Source organism: Rhinolophus sinicus, chromosome 3 (assembly GCF_057876585.1).
Source record: "Rhinolophus sinicus isolate RSI-liver-muscle chromosome 3, RSI-T2T, whole genome shotgun sequence".
Classification (NCBI taxonomy): Eukaryota; Metazoa; Chordata; class Mammalia; order Chiroptera; family Rhinolophidae; genus Rhinolophus; species Rhinolophus sinicus.
Genome location: NC_142503.1, coordinates 35,036,251 through 35,053,329, shown reverse-complemented (window position 1 = coordinate 35,053,329; position 17,079 = coordinate 35,036,251). Strand labels below are relative to the sequence as shown.

The following is a 17,079-nucleotide window of genomic DNA, read 5'->3' as shown; positions in this document are numbered from 1 at the left end:
CTACCCCTGCCTTCTGCTGCCATAGATCTGGGATGGGGCTCACATATGTGCATTTTGGAAAATTTCCCCAGGTAATTCTGACCAACGTGCTGCTTCTGCTTCCCATTCCTCCACCCCACCCCCAATTTAGAGCTGCTGCTTTACACCTGGCCCTGATATGGAACAATCATCAGTGCTTGTAAAATGATAGATGTCCAGACCCACTCCAGACCTTCTCAGTTGGGCTTTTTGGGGGATGGGAATCCCTGTTCTGATCCACAAAGAGGCAGTTTGGCAAACCCAAAAGACCAATGTACTCGACTCAGAAGATCTGAGTTTGCATTGACAGACCTGGCTTTCATCTGAGAAAAATCACCAGTAACTGTTTGGCTTAACTATCAGTGTCTCTTTGGGATATGAATGAGACTGTGCATATGACAGTGATATGTACTGTTTCCCCGAAAATAAGACCTAGCCATACAATCAGCTCTAATGCGTCTTTTGGAGCAAAAATTAATATAAGACCCGGTCTTATTTTACTATAATATAGGACACAGGTATAATATAATATAGTATAATATAATACAATACAATAATGTAATACCAGGTCTTATATTAATTTTTGCTCCAAACGACACATTAGAGCTGATTGTCGGCTAAGTCTCATTTTCAGGGAAACACAGTAGTGATCTATGTAATTGGAAGAGATAACTATTTTTATTATGGTTCCTGATTTCCTCCATGTCAGCATGGTTATCTTACCCACATCTTCATTTTTTTTCTCTCTACTAAATTATATAGATTTTAACCAGCTACATTAATTTCACTCATGTCTGCACATTAGAATCAGCTGAAGAGTTTTAAAACAATACTGATATCCAGATCCCCCACCCTTAGATTTTCAGTCAGTTGTTGTGGGGTGAAACCCAAGCATCACTATTTTTCTTTTCTTAAAAAGATTTTTCTTAAAATATAGCTAACATACAATATTATATTAGTTTCAGGTGTACACCATAATTATTCAACATTTATATACCTAAAGTGATCACCATGATAAGTCCAGCAACCATCTGACACCGTACCACTCTATCACAATATTATTGACTATATTCCTGATGCTGTACATTACATCTCCATGACTTATTTGTTTGATACCTGGAAATTTGGACCTCTTATTCCCCTTCACCTTTTCCCCTCCTTTTTAATTTTTTTAATTACACTTGACATTCAATATTATATTAATATATTAATTTCAGAAGTACAGCATAGTAGTTAGATATTTATATAATTTAAGACATAATCCCCTACCCACCTGGCACTATAAATAGTTATTACCATATGATTGACTATATTCCCTATGCTTTACTTTACATCCCCATGACTGTTTTGTAGCTACCAAATTGTACTTCTTAATCCCTTCACCTTGTTCACCCTGTCCCCTAACTTCTCTCTCTACCATCTATCACCCCAATAAATCTAGTACCTATCTGACACCATAAACAGTTATTCCAATATTATTGACTATATTCTTACATCCCCATGACTACTTTGTAACAACCAATTTGTACTTCTTAACCCTTTCCCTTTTTCTCCCATCCCCCTAACGCCCCTCCCATCTGGCAACCATCAAATTGTTCTCTGTATCTTTGAGTATGTTTCTGTTTTGTTTATTTGGTTCTTTAGATTCCACATATAAGTGAATCACATTGCCTATGTCTTTCTCTGTCTTACATACTCCCCTCAGTACAATAACCTCCAGGTCCATCAATGCCATTGCAGATGGCAAGAACCCATTCCCTTCCATAGCCAAGCAATATTCCATCGTATATATGTACCACCTCCTCTTTATCCCTTCATCCATAGATGGACACTCAGGCTGCCTCTACATCCTGGCCATTGTAAGCAATGCTGCAATGAACATATGGATGCACACATCAACTCAAAGCAGCATTTTGGTTTCTTCAGATAAATACCCAGAAGTGGGATTACTGGGTCTCTCGTAATAACCTTTGTTTTAAAGTCTGATTTGTCTGGTATAAGTATTTCTACCCCAGCTTTTTTCATTTTTTTCTATTTCCATTTTCATGAAATACCATTTTTGCATCCCTTTACTTTCCGTCTGTATGTGTCCTTTGATCTGAAGTGGGTATCTTATAGGCAGCATATGTAATGGTCTTGTTTTCTTATCCATTCAGCCACCTTATATTTTCATTGGAACATTTAATACATTTACATTTAAAGTAATTGGTAGCAGATATGTAGTTTTTGCCATTTACTATTCATATTTTTTATCTTTTTCTGTCTTAAAGTCCCTCTAACATTCCTTGTAATACTGGTTTGGTGGTGTTGAACGTTAGCTTTCTCTTGTCTGGGAAATTCTTTATCTGTACTTCAATTCTAAATGATAGCTTTGCTGGGTAGAGTAATCATTGTTGTAGGTCTTTGCTTTTCATCTCTTTGAATATTTTGTGCCAATTGCTTCTGGCCTACAAAATTTCTGTTGAAATGTCATCTAGAAGTCTTATGGGAGCTCCTTTGTAGGTAACTAACTGCTTTTTTCTTGCTGCTTTTAAGATTTTGTCTTCAACCTTTGGCATTTTAATTGTAATGTGTCTTGGTGTGGGCCTCTTTGAGTTCATCTTGTTTGGAACGCTCTGTGCTTCTGGGCTTGTATGTCTATTTCTTTTACCAGGTTGTGGAAGTTTTCTGTCATTATTTCTTCAAATAGGTTTTCAATGACTTGCTTTGTCTTGTCTCCTTCTGATACCCATTTGATACAAATGTTGGTACACTTGATGTTTTCCCAGAGGCCCCTTAAACTATCCTCATTTTTTTAATTCTTTTTTCTTTTTGCTGTTCTTATTGAGTGTTTTCTGCTACCTTCTAAATCACTGATTTGATCCTCTGTTTCATCTAATCTACTGTTGATTCCCTCTAATGTGTTCTTCATTTCAGTTATTGTGTTCTTTATTTTTGACTGGTCCTTATTTATGTTTCCTATCTCTTTGTTGAAGTTCTCTCTGAGAGCAGTGAGCATCTCTGTAACCAGAGTTTTGAACTCTGCATCTGGTAGATTGCTTGTCTCCATTTTGTTTCGTTCTTTTTCTGGAGCTTTGTTCTGTTCTTTCATTTGGGAAATGTTTCTTTGTCCCCCGATTTTGGCTGCTTCCCTGTGTTAGGTAGGACTGCTATATCTCCCAGTCTTGGTAGAGTGATCTTATGTAGTAGGTGTGCTGTGGGACCCAGTGGCACAGTGTCCCTCGTCACTTGAGCCAGGTATTCCAGGTATGTCCCTTGTGGGGGTTGTGTGTGCCTTCCTACTGTAGTTGAGCCTTGGCTGCTGCTTGTATGTCAAGAGGAGGGATTGACCATCAGGCTAATTGGTTGTGAGGACTGGCTGTGACTACAGTGGAGGAGCTGTTGTGTAGGGGCTGACTCTACAGAGCAGGATTTGCTTTAGCAGGGCCCTGGTACCTTCCCAGTCAGCCCTTTGGGTGTATTGTCCTGGGAAGCAGCTAGGTTATGCTCTTGCTCGGTCTGAAGCTGGCCACCAGACGTGTGGCCCTGGAGCATCCTGTGAGGGTACCTGCCACAGGCCAAGTTCAGTCACAGCCTGTGCCCTGTCTGGGGCCATCTAATATGAACCATAAAGAGTCTACAGATGGTCTGCACCTGCAATGAGCTTGGAGGTGCCTTGAGAGGCCAAGCTGTAAACTGAGGCCAGCTGCCACTATTGCTGGGCTTGGGGCTGTTCAGCAAGAGGTACAGGATACAGCAAAGCCAGATGCTGCTTGTTTGGGTTTTGTGAACCTTTGACGGTTTTAGGAAAGTCCACAGCATAAGCCAAGAGAGATTGATTGGATGGAAAAGCCATTTGAAGCAGCTTGGGTGTGCCTGAAAGTTGGGTGGGGCAAAGTCTCAGGGAATCACCAGGGCGGGGCAGACAAATTGTGTCAGCCAGGTCAATGGAAACTCAGATATGGCAGATGCCTGTGTCTGCAGGCCAGGATGGGGGAGAGCAACAAAGAAACAATGGGTTCTACCAACACTTCTGTTTTGGAGAAACCTGCCTTTCCAGCCCTTACCCTGCAGCCAGACAACTTAGTTCCTTCCCATATGTCCCTGGTGCCTTTCTAGCTGCTGCCCCAGTGCTGGAGCTGGAGCTAAGAGGGAATGAGTCTGTCAGTGAGTGAGTCTGTCAGCGACTAAGTCTGCACAGGCCTTTTAAGAGGAACTCCAGCTGGCATCTGTCCCACTCAGTCACAATCTCCCCTGGTTTTCATAGCCAGAAGTTATGGTGACTTCTCTCCCTGGTACTGGAACGCTGGACTGAGGAGCTTCCTGTGGGGCTGGGACCCTTTGCTCCTCTGAAGGGAAACCTCCACAGTTGAGATATCCCTCTTGATTTTTAAAGGTCTCACGAGGTTGTGGGACAAACCCAGTCAGCGTCTCTGTCCCTCTACCAGTCTCGAGGTGGCTTCCTCTGTATGTCCTTAGAGCTAGCACTTTCGTTCAGTTAGACTTCAAGCAATTCTCAATGATGGTTGTTCTGTAGTTTTGTCATAATTTTGATGTGGTGATGAAAAGAGGCAAGCACGGTGTTTACCTACTCCACCATCTTGACTGGCTGATATTTTTCAAAGTGTCCCCTCCCCCCAGGAGATGTAATATGGAACTAGGGTTAAAAACCACTATGATAAATTAATTCATATTGATTGGTGCTAAAACCCTATCTAGCCCTACCCAAAATATTTGCATTTTGACCATGATTTTGTATAAACATAATGCCTCACTCATTTTTATATTCAATCATTTAATAAATATTTATTGAGCACCAACTGTGTATCTGGCATTAAGGGTAAAAAGATTAACAAGATGAGTCCCTTCAATAACCCCTACAACTGTATATAATATTGTATGTGTGGATATGTGAATCTGTTACATATACTTTTCTGAGGAAGGAATCTGCAACTCTCTTCAATTCCTCAATGAGGATTGGTGACTACCCCCAAAAGGTTAAGAATCACAACTTTGGGAGGAACCATGTGCCCTCTCCCTCCCTGTGGTTAGTAGTAAAATTCAGAAGTGGTGTGTTCTGCCCTTTACACTGCAAAGAAAACTAAGGGTAATTCCAAATGTCAGCTGAAACCATAATTACACTTGCCTACTTTCACCTTCTTATTCATTTACTGTGCTTCCCCGAAAATAAGACCTAGCTGGACCAACAGCTCTAATGCGTCTTTTGGAGCAAAAATTAATACAAGACCCGGTCTTATTTTACTATAATATTTTACTAAAATATATTATAATGTAATATAATAATATAATATAATACCAGGTCTTATATTAATTTTTGCTCCAAAAGATGCATTAGAACTGATGGTACAGCTTGGTCTTATTTTGGGGGAAACATGGTATAACGTAGGACCAGCATTGTGTTCCTTTTAAAGTTTTTCCACATGCATAAGTCTATTTCCCATTGTCATTTATTCCTTTCACCAAACTTCCTGCTTTTCTCTAGGACCGGATGAGAACACATTTAAAGCTATAGCACTTTGAAATAAAAAACATTCTGTATTTGACCCAAATAACCAAAGTAGTAAAGATTTGAAACGTTGAATCCACAAAGTAATCTAAGTTCAACTTCTGCCAGTGAGAGGGGCAAGTATTTACTGCCCCTCAACTCTCACCATTAGCTCCTGTTTCCACTTATTAGAAAATATGTTTATTTGAAATCTTTCTCAGCAGTACTTTTTTTTTGTTGTTTTCAGTGCATTTTTCCAGGGATGGTAGGAAGAAAAGAACTACACTAGTATAAAACAGCTATTTCATGTTTCTTCATTCAGTATGTGATTAAGGAAATTAAACACACACACTTAAACACACACACTCACACATTCACACTCACACTCACACATAAACCCTTATAGATATTGAATATAACCTATCAAGCCCCTAGTGCCTGAGACTGGTTTGGATAAGCATGGAATCTTCCTTCTTCCTAAGGCCATCATGATCTGTGGTCAACTGATTGAATTGTGGTGTCAAACATTTTATAAATATACTTTAACCCTAAATATATTCAGAATGCCAAAGGATATTTATAAATGTCATATACTATAGATCTAGTTCATAAGGGTAAAAATCCTTAGAGCTGGAAGGGACCACATTCAATCATTTAGTCCAACCCCTCAGTTCACAGGTGGAGAAACTAGTACATGGGGAGGTTGTCTTTGCCCAAGTACACCCAGCACCCATGCAGGTATCCAGCACCCACCCAGGCCACATGACTCCCAGTGCTTGATAAAAGACTACAAAACCACATAAGCCCAAAGTAAACAAAGAAAAAGTCACATTTATGAAATCCATTACCCTGGGAGCAAAGATTGATCTGTTTAGGAAACTGGACTCCTGAAGGGTAACCTAAGTTTAATGGGCGTGCATGTGTCAGCTCCTAAGTGCACAGTCGTGGAGATGAAGGGGGTGGGGGTGAAGAAGAAAAAATGGGGACTTGCCTAGGAGTAAACACAGGTAAAGAAAGAGGTAAAAAGATAATAAATGGGGGGAGGTAATGGGGAAAAGAGACAGAAGCTGAAAAGGATGAATAAAATTCTGTTCTGATTGGCTTTGACCATAGTTCGTAAGACTTGTTTTACTCATTTATTTGTTCACTGTTCAGCAAATATTTATTGAGAGTTATGTTTTGTTAGGTTGCATCTCAGCAGAAACATTCCCAGTCATAGGTTTGACAAGGACAATGCAGAGATATCATCCCAGAGAACTTCATCTTAACCAGACAGCGAGAAGGAGAAACTAGACCCTTTCTACACACTACTACAGCAAAAAGATTTTTTTTTTTTCTAAAATAAGCATTAGGACACCAGTGAAATGAAGTAGTTTAGCAGCTGAGAGTCACCATACCTCATACGTCCCGCATCCCATTTCTATCTTCCACTTGTTCTCCATGGGAGTCAACTCCAGGTTTGGGGGTATAATGGCCTCTGGAGTCAGACCAAGCAGAAAGCTTGCATCCAAAGGGGCAAACATGAAGATGGTTTAGACTCTAAGCCAGGATACTGGGTACTTTCTCTCTTGATTTGCCCCAGACCCTCAACTCTCTGATGTTCGTGCCGAGTAGACTAGTAGATCTTCCCCTCCAGCTCCCTCCCCACCTGACATTTCTGGTGCCAGCTGAACTGATGGGCCAGTGTGCTTCTCACATCACAAAACCACCCAGCCCTCTAAGAGGACCGTGTGGCCTAAAACACTAGCCTCTGCTTTATATAGTCACCATCCTGGGACAAGTGATGCAAACAGGCCCCTACTTCCAAGAGAAGAAGGAGATTGGAGTTCCCTGCAAGAAGAAGCCTCCATAGAACTAATTCCCCAGAAACGTTAACAAATAACCACTAGTCCTAAATCGCCCACTGAGACTCCTTGGAATAAAGGAGTGGAATAAAGTCACCTAGAATAAAAAGGGTCCACAATCAGGATATTGGAATCTTGTTTTTTATAAGTCTATCTGTAACAAAGCTATTATACATTAATTCAGCATCCTTTGTGACAAGGCTCCTTATAACTTCCCCTCCCTCATAAGGTATAAAGAGAAAATGACTAGGACTCAGTAGTTCCCAGCAGCTTTCAGAGTACATGAAGGCAACTGTATTGCCTGTGGACTAAAACAAAACAAATACAACAAAAAAACAAATAAATAAATCCACAGTCCTTATCTGGTCACCCAGTGTAGAATTCTAGAGCTCCATGAGAATAGGATCTATACACTGTTGTTACTTCCCCTATTGAATGACATTCCTACCAAATGGAAACCCATTCTTCATTCTTCCTAAGGGCACTTCTGGGCATCATCTCATTTCTTCTTCCCTGGTGCTTCTTTTCTCTGTGACTGTCCCTGGCCTCCCGGGCCTAGAGCCTACCTTTGGCTGACACTCAGCCCAGCTTGCCAAGAAGGGAATGCTGTTACCAGGATACCGCAGAGATGGCCGCAGCTCACAAACTAATGCTTTCCAGGGCTCTCTCAAATTCTTGTGAGGATGCACCATGGCAAACTCTCTAGGAGAGGCTTTTAAAGCACCTAATACTTAACTCTAAAAAAGGTTTCTGTTGGTGAGGCACACATCCTTGTACTAATGTAGCCAGTCTAAATAGCAGTTTTCACTTTCATTCCCCCAGTATGAACGTGCAGAATCAAATAAACAGACTGTTCCTTTAATCGGAGACAGGATGGTGGAGTAGTGAAGTGTAAGGGCTCTGCAGACACACTCTTAATCGTGGCTCTGCCACTTCTTGGCTGTGACCTTGGGCAAGTTACTTAATCCCCCTGAGCCTCCATGTTCTCCTCTACAACACAGGTATAAGAGTTCCTACCTTGTGGGGTTATTGTCAGAATTAAATGAGTGAGTACATGGAAATGCGTGGAACAGTTCTGGGCACAGAATATTTACTCATTAAATGTAGCTATCACTATTATTCCTGGAAGAATCTTCTTATAAAGGAAAAGAAAACACAGTGATAATGTTATAAGTGAGAGCCAAGTACAGAGGTAAGGAATTTTATGGAAAATTCAGGAGAAAAGGCATTTTGGAGGAAAAGGGTAAGGTGTAAGAGGGTCTTCACTTATCCAGAGAAGCTGTGCAATGTTCCAGCTCTGAAGGCAGCTGACTGAGACTTGGCTAGTTGGTCAGGATCCCAAAAGAGGCAGACTCAGGGACCCTGGGCTGCAGCCCCTAATTCAGTTTGCTAATTCCAAAATGGCTTCTCTGAGGGTCAGGTGAGAAGGCAGGAAGAGCGAATACAAGGAGTAGGGTTTTGTTTTTTCCATCTGTGCTTGATGCTCCCTCTTCCATTACAGTGCATTTTGCCCTTTTAACCACCTTGGTAACCTGAACTCCTTTGCTCTTGCACAAAATTGTAAACAAAATTAATTCATTGAGATGATACTCTTTTTGCTTCTATTTTCTTTCTCGAATGACTAGCACTTTTTAAAAGGGGATTGAGGGCGTCTTGATTATTTCAAATATATTTCAGACCCCTTCAAAATATGTTCAAGTAATATCAGGGGAAAGAATCTTAGAAAAATGGATGAAGTAGGCATAAAAACTAAGATGTGTTTAGTGTAGCCGACTACTGATGGCAGGAATGCCATAGAACTTAACCAACGGATCCAAATTATTATAAGTCATTGTTACACAAAAGAAGGAAGGAGGAAGAAAGAGAATGTAAGAGGAAAGGTGAGAGGGAGAGAGGGAATAATGTTATAGGCAGGGACAGCTTTATGGGTGTACGACCAATACAGTCATAGAGAGTCCCATGCTCAGAAGGGAGCCCTGTGCTTGGGGTACAATGCTCTGTGGTCACCATCTGGAAAGTCTTAAAATTATATCTTTGAATTTGTGTTTTGTAAGTGAAGTCTGATTGGACCATGGAGCCTCAGCTCTCAGTCCTATCTCCCTGCCTCCCTGGCACAGACTCAGGGAGGGTGGGGAAAAGCACATGCAGAGTCACAAAATGGGGCCCCGGTCACCTCTGAAGGTTTGCACTTGTGGTAAGAATCCCCAACCCAAGGGAGCACAACACTCAATAGGAAATAAAAATCACCATGAAAGGTCAAGAATAGCAAGTAAAAATCACTGACAGGTTACGAGAGACACCATGGAGGAAAGGAATAATTTTTTCTCTGCTCTGTGAACAGGAGACTGCACATTTTCATTGTGTCCTGGACCCCACAAATTATTTAACTGGCCCTGGTTGTAGCATTTAACATCCATTCAGCACTCCTCCTGGAGCTCAAAGTTAAGAGCTTTAAGTGACCCCTGGCCCTTGGTCCTGCAAGAGGTTTCAGGACCTGGGGTCAGCTGCTGCTGTCTTCTGATACAGTGGAGGCACATGCAGGGCTCAGTATGTGAAGGTTCACTGTGAAGTCAGTGGCAAGCTGAGTAACAGGATATCCGGAGAACCATAGGTGCAAACGGTGGGGGCCGGGGGGGAGGGGGACAGGAAAAGGGAAAACAAACCAGTGCTGTTCCATAGAATTGTGATAACTGACTCAAAGGTTCTAAAACACAACCCTGGGGTCAAATAAACAGAGAGAATACAGTGGGAAGAACACCAAGAAGAAATTTTATGTGGGAAAATTTATTATGAGGTCGCTTTTGAACAGCATTTGGAGGATACAGAATTGCATCTTTTACAAAATTCAGCTCTCTTCTTGCCCTGAGCCTGGCCTTCCTGGCTCCTAGGCCCGTAGGGTTTCTCCCATTTCCTTAACCTGCTTTTCGTGGCTCCTAGGGACCGCCATTCTAACCCATAAGACCTTGTGTGTGGAGTTAGAGGGTCTTCGTACAGATTCCTTGAGAAAATCAAAATGCTAATGAATTGTGTAGTATGTTTTATAATCTTTGCACAGACACCAGGAGAAATCTGAAAAATAAGAGTTTCCATTGTGTAATATAAAGCTAGAATTTTTTTTATTGGCCGCTGAAGATTTATTATCTTAAATTGCAAATGCTTATACAGTATTTATTTTTCAGTCCAATGAAAGATATTTAACTCCAACAATATGCATAGCATTCACTTACTTATTCAAGCTGAAGAGATGTGGGGCACACTCGAGGAGGAACTGGTGACTTTTAAGGCTGGGACAGGTTACTGAAGAGTGTAGAATAGCGTCCCTTCGATATAAGATAAAAAGCTTACTATGGACCAATACAGAAAATGGACCCAATTTAGATGTTGCCTGAAGTTCTCTCCCTCTCAAACTTTTTGTTTTATTTCTTTATGGATCAGCTATGTGATTATGGTCCACTTCCTTTCACAAAGGATTTGGGGTGATTTCAATTTCATGACGTTTATAGCAATGTGACCACTACTGGGTCATTTTGGTCATCATTATGCCACCAGTCAGTACTCATCACCGTCACTTAGTTGACATTAAAATTAACTGTCAATTTCTTAGCAGTCAACCTCTAGAGCCAAGGGAAGAAACAAAACAAATAGATTTAATGAGCTAGTTATTGTCGAGGTAGCCCAACCATCCAGTGAGCTCTGATGTCAGTCAATTATACCTGTTTTTAATTGAAGTCCTCCTTGGTTTGCTAATTATGGTAGACAGTTTAGCTCCTATGGGAGACAAAAATCTCTGCAGTGACTTGAAATGAGAGGAAATTTGTTGGAGAATTTGATAGAATGTATTTTCTTTCTTTTTTCCTTTTCTTTTTTTCTCTTTGGAGTGTTTTCACTTTGTATTTTTATCTTTACATGCACAGACAGGGAAGAGCGCTGGATTACACATAACGACCCTCCTTTGACTCTGTTTTCCAGAGTGGAAATAGAATTCTGTGTTCCACCATTCTGAGTCATCACCAGGGCCCGTCCATAATCAACTATGATGATGAGAGTGGAAAGACGTGTGTGCACATCGCCGCAGCAGCGGGTTTCAGTGACATTATTACCGAACTGGCAAGAGTCCCTGAGTGTAACCTGCAGGCTCTGGATGTGGATGACAGGTATCCAAGGCAACTCAGAAAGTGTTGCGAGCTACCACTCATCTTCTCCGAATGTCAATCTTAACATAAAGAACATGTTTAAGGAGTTAGCTTATATGACTATTTCTTTATTGTCAGTAATATTTACACATGTGCTGTGACAATAAAAACTGCTCTATTTTCGTCAGGGCAGGAAAAAATCATTGTTAGGAAGAGAAGCACTGTGACTGTACAGTTTTGTCAGAGTTTCCACTTTTTGCTAAACGTTCTCAGTGTTCTCAGAAGGCTTTCTGTATGTGAGCTTCCTGCTATACACACTTTTTGTTCTTAACAGTAAATCTTATTTTTTTCTTCATTCCAGGATTATGTCATAAAATCAACAAGTGTTGTTATGCAGACAAGAGCATAATAGAGGCTTTGTATTCAGAACTAGATGTGACCTTATTAGGATTTTTTTTCAATCATTAAAGAGGTATTGGCATAGAAAAGGAAACTAGATGCAAGTAAAGAGAATTAACTCAGGAGTAAATAGCAACTAAATGAGAGCTTATACCCTTATTTTCCCAACATAGAGCTTTTCACCGTAGTGTCCTTCATCCATAATCAGCTGTTATTGCTTTTCAATTACAATGCTTATCTAACCTTTGTTTTGGTTAGACATTGAGTCAATGGATATAGAATAATGTACCAACAAACAAGACTATTGAAAACAAGTAGAAGATTTACATTACCCTCTTTTATTGAAGTGCAACATTAGCCACTTACTAGTCCTGATTTTAGCTACCACAAGAAGCATCCCCTGCTTCCTGAAACCTGAAATCCTTGTAACACAAGGAAAAACATTCTTGAGTTCCACATAAATCTCAGAAGCTGGAGATGATTGACATGAAAGTATAAATCATTGAAAGCAGACCATTTCCTAAGAGCAGATGTTGATCATGAGCAGGTAAGAAAGTACAAGGACTTCAGTTACCTGGGGGGGGGGGGGGGGGAGGAAGTGAATGATCCAAAAGGAGAAGAAAGGAACACATTTAAGAAAGGAGGACTGAAGAAAAGTTTGCCTGCTTCAAAATACTTCTAGAATTAGGTCTGAATACAATATTTCCCATTTTGTATTATCACATACTTAGCAAAGAAAATCCAGTTCCCTGGGCCTCGGGGAAGGAAGTAAAACCAAGGGGGGAAGAAAAAATGTGCAAAATATAGGGTGTTATGAGAGTTCAAAGTGAAGTAAAATTTCAAGGAGAGTCTAGTTCCTGCCCCAAAGCTCAACTCACATGTTTCATGCACTGATCATATCTTGCCCTCTGTTTTGTTTCACATTTTCTGCATCATGCAACTGTGCATTCATGTTGAAACTGTAAGCTTGTATCAGTAGTAGAATTTTTGAAAAATATTTTTAGGTTTTAGTGCTTTAAGCATTTGTAGTAATTGTGACTTCCCTTTCCTTCTTCTCTTTACTAGTGGAGAGAAAGTTTTTGTGGAAAGGGAAGAAAAATAAGGCAGTGATTTAAAAAAAAAAAAGGATGAGGAAAAATATGAGGGAACTAGTCCTTCTGGATATTAAAATACATCATAAATCTATGATATTTAAAACATGGTGGTACTAGTGCAAGATTGATGGCACAGAACACATAACCCAGAAGTAGCTTATGTAGCTTAAATGTCCCAAATTTCATCAGTCTCTGAGGTCACACTTTCCTTTAATACCCAACTCATTTATCTTCAGGAAGGACCATCCTTTATCAACCTCTCCTTTCTCCACATTTCTGGAATTCTCCAGGGAATATTTATAGGTTCCATAAATCATTCCTTGGCTACTGATATGTGTCAACCAATACTGCATTCCTGTATCCATCATCTTCTACCATTCAGAGGCTACCTCATCAGCCCACTGCTCCTCTCTGATGAATTTCTTCTGAATCATGCACCCTGACTCTCCCCTCCTCACTGTGATAGCTTAGACCAGTCCATTTACCAGACTATCTGGAAGCTCAGAGATAAAAAAGTAACTATAGCTTAGGTAACCTAAAATTGGATATTACAGATTGCCCAAAAAGACTCTATGTGTATTAGTTAGAAGTTTTCTATATAACCTTGTTTCTCTGCAGATCAATTTAACTTTTCCCCCTTAAATTGTTCTTCTGGACCTCTTCTTCCATGTTGATGGTCAGAAGAATTAAAACAGTCAGTCTTAGCAATTATCATGAAAGAGTATTCCACAGTGCTCCAAAGTAAACTGTCACGTGTTAGGAAACCTGATTAGATTGATGTCCTCCCTTCCATCAACTGAATTTATTGGCAATATATTGTCTAAACAGGTGGACATAATCTGGTAAGTGTCACATCTAGTTTCATAGTAAATATTGTCTGGAGACCTCTCTCTTACAGAATGGAATAAATTACATCTGCCACATATTCAAATAAGCAGTGTGATTGATCACTATATTGAAAATTATATATATTGTCCTATTAAGTGTTCTCAAATTGCTGCCCATAGCATAACCCGAGGAGAAGGAGGAGGATGTTTGATTTACCAAGGACACAAACTGCACATGGGGACTCTGGACACACTGTGGGTATGGCTACTCTCCAAATACTAAGGCCAAGCTCCTTCACAGAGAGCCCCAACTGAACCCTACTCTGCCCAACCCCCAAGTTGCCTCATGTCTGAGAGACCACTTGGCTCTCCCCGCAGTGCCTTTTCCCAGGGTTCAGCCCCAGCACAAGGCCAGGAAGAGGTCTTCCATGTCCTCCTTTCCTCCTCTAAGATTGGTCCTTTCCTAGAATGACCAACAGGAAGAATAGCCATTCTCTTCATGGGAAACCCCATTTATTTCGCCTTGTGCCCCTCCTTAACCTCCTATAGTCCCATTGCCTAGACACACTACACAGACATTCCCTGACCCACTTTTCAGTAGCTCTGCCAAGGAAGCAATGTTCTGGTCCCCTTTGCTCTTGGGTCCAGTGGCCCTTCATGCTCTTATCACCCTCTTGTCACATCTGCCTTGACAGCTGAGGGAGAATTATTTCTATTGTTGGGGAAGACTTTGCTCCAAATCTGCTCTTAGTTCTGCGCTTGGTTTTGGAAACAGAAAGACACTATTTATCTTATCTATCCTACTACATCCTTCCCCTGAGGTTGAGCACAAAGTCAACCATCTTCTTAAATGGGGGAAAGAGGAAGGGTAGGAAAATTTGTATATAGGTCAGGATCTCAAAATATGATCCAACCACATTAATAAATGGTGTTGAGAAAGTTGGCTATGTAATTGAAAAAACAGTCAGATTGGCTCCACACCTCACCAAAATGCACATATAGACACATGTGCAGTCTTTTAAAACCCAAATTAGAAGAAAATATTGATATTTTTCACATTTACATTCAGTAAAATTTACTTTTCTTGGTGTACAGTTATATGAGTTTTACCACATTCATAGGTTTGTGTAACCACCACAAACAAGATTCAGAACAATGCCATCAATTCCAACTTCAACTCAGATTGTCCTTTTGTGTCAAGCCCTCTCCCATCTCTAAGTTCTAGCAACTGGTTAGTTCTCTTCTCTCTGGTTTTGCCTTTCCCAGAATGCCATGTAAACAGAAATATGCAGGATGTAATCTTTTTGTGATTGACTCATTTCACTTAGCAGAATGCATTTGAGATTCATCTATGTTTTCCACATAGCAGTAGGATGTTCTTTTTTATTGCTGAGTACGAGTCCATTGTATAGATGAACCACAGTTTGTTTATCCACTCACTTGTTGAAGGGTATTTTAGGTTGTTTCCAGTTTGGGGCAATTATGAATAATGCTGCTGTGTACATTCACGAACAGTTGTGTGAACATAAGTTTTCATTTCTCTAGCTAAATAGTTAGAAGTGAGATTGCTTGTTCATATGGTTAAGTATATGTTTAACTATAGAAGGAACCGACAAACTGTTTTCTAGAGTGGCTGTTAACATTTTGCATTCCCACCAGCAATGTATCAAAATTCCAGTCACTCCATATCTTCCCCAACACTTGATATTGTCAGGGTTTTTTTGTTGTCCTTTTTTTAATTTTAGCCATTTTAATAGTTAATATAGTATCTCATAGTTTAATAGTGTCTCATTGTAGTTTTAATTCGCATTTTCCTAATGACAAATGTTATTGAGCACCTTTTCACATGCTTTTCTACCTTTCATACATCTTCTTTGATGATGTATCTGTTCTGATCTTTTGCTAATTTTTAAAGTTGGCGTGCGTATTTTCTTACTCAGCTTTGAAGATTGTGTATATTCTGAATATAAGCCCTTTGTTGGATATGTGATTTTCAAATATTTTCTCCAAGTCTCTGGCTTTTTTTTTTTTTCATTTTATTAAGAAAATACTGGCTTTACAATTCAATAAATGTTTAAATACTGATGAGTATTTTATTTACCTTCTGGCTGATGAAGGAGTTTCTGAGCATAAAATCATGAAAAAAACAAAAAAATAAAAAAGTAATTAAATGTGAGTATTTAAAAATTTTTTTTATGGAAAAAAATCACTAAAAACTTAAAAGTCAAGTAACAAATTAGAGAAAGCGTTCACATAAGCATAAAAGACTGATACATTTAATATGTACAAAGCCCATATAAATTGAATCATTTCAATAAAGAAATTCAAACGGCAAATAAACATATATTTCAAAAGTTGAGCCTCACTATTAATTAAAGAAAACAAGTGAAATATCATTTTGCCTACCAAATTGGCAAAGATTGTAATAACACTCAATATTAGGAAAGCAGTTGGGACATAGCTTGTAGAAAGATAAGTTGAGTCAATCTTCTTGGAAGGCAGTTTGGCACAAAGTATAATGAGCCTTAAAATTGTTCATACTCTTTGACCCACTACTTCCTATTCTAGGAAATTCTCAGAAAAACCAGAGAAGGTGGAAGGCCAGGGAGTACGTAGAGTTAGAGGAGAAGCCCCAACACGTGTACGTGTGCCTTCATCCTGAAGGCCCATTTAATGCATATTATTTCCATACTAAATAGCAAGAAGTTTTTTTCTGCTGCCATCTGACTTAAGCAGGAGCTACTGCTGGCTAACCATTCATGTGCTCAGACACTTGTGTTGTTCCTATGTGGTCCCCAGGACACCTCTGCATTGGGCTGCAGCTGCAGGGAAGGCAGAATGTGTGCAGTCACTGCTAGAGTTGGGCATGGACAGCAACCTGCGAGACATCAACGAGAGTACGCCCCTGGCCTACGCTCTGTACTGTGGCCACATGGCCTGTGTCAAGCTCCTCTCCCAAGAAAGCAGGTGAGCGCAACTGGAGGCTCATTTCTTCTTCCTCTCAGATTTATAAAATTGGATGACAGTTTTTTAATTGCCAATGTGCAAAACCAGCAATAACTTAATAATGGTGTTTGCCATTATCCAAATATAGTGATATGTTCTTAATTCTGTGCAAAAAAATGAACGTTTTAAGCCTGAATACATCAGCCTAACATTCACTGGACTTGAATCTCTTCTTTCCTCTTCTTTCCTTTCCACTTCCCTTAACGCCATGTTCTCCTAATCTTCTTTTTGCCTAAATCAGCAGTTTTCAAACTGTTTCTTCTCAGGACCCTT

The 17,079-nt window shown here is 40.0% G+C and overlaps 1 protein-coding gene across 2 annotated transcripts in view; it reads left to right on the top strand.

Annotated features, from left to right (window-relative positions):
* Positions 1–17,079, top strand: part of ANKRD55 (ankyrin repeat domain 55) — a 156,453-nt gene that overhangs the window by 125,249 nt on the left and 14,125 nt on the right. For both annotated transcript variants that reach the window (XM_019742963.3, XM_074328934.2), the window contains 2 exons: positions 11,317–11,501; positions 16,600–16,767. In XM_019742963.3, the coding sequence (XP_019598522.2) occupies positions 11,317–11,501; positions 16,600–16,767 (353 nt within the window). The remainder of the gene's footprint in view (positions 1–11,316; positions 11,502–16,599; positions 16,768–17,079) is intronic.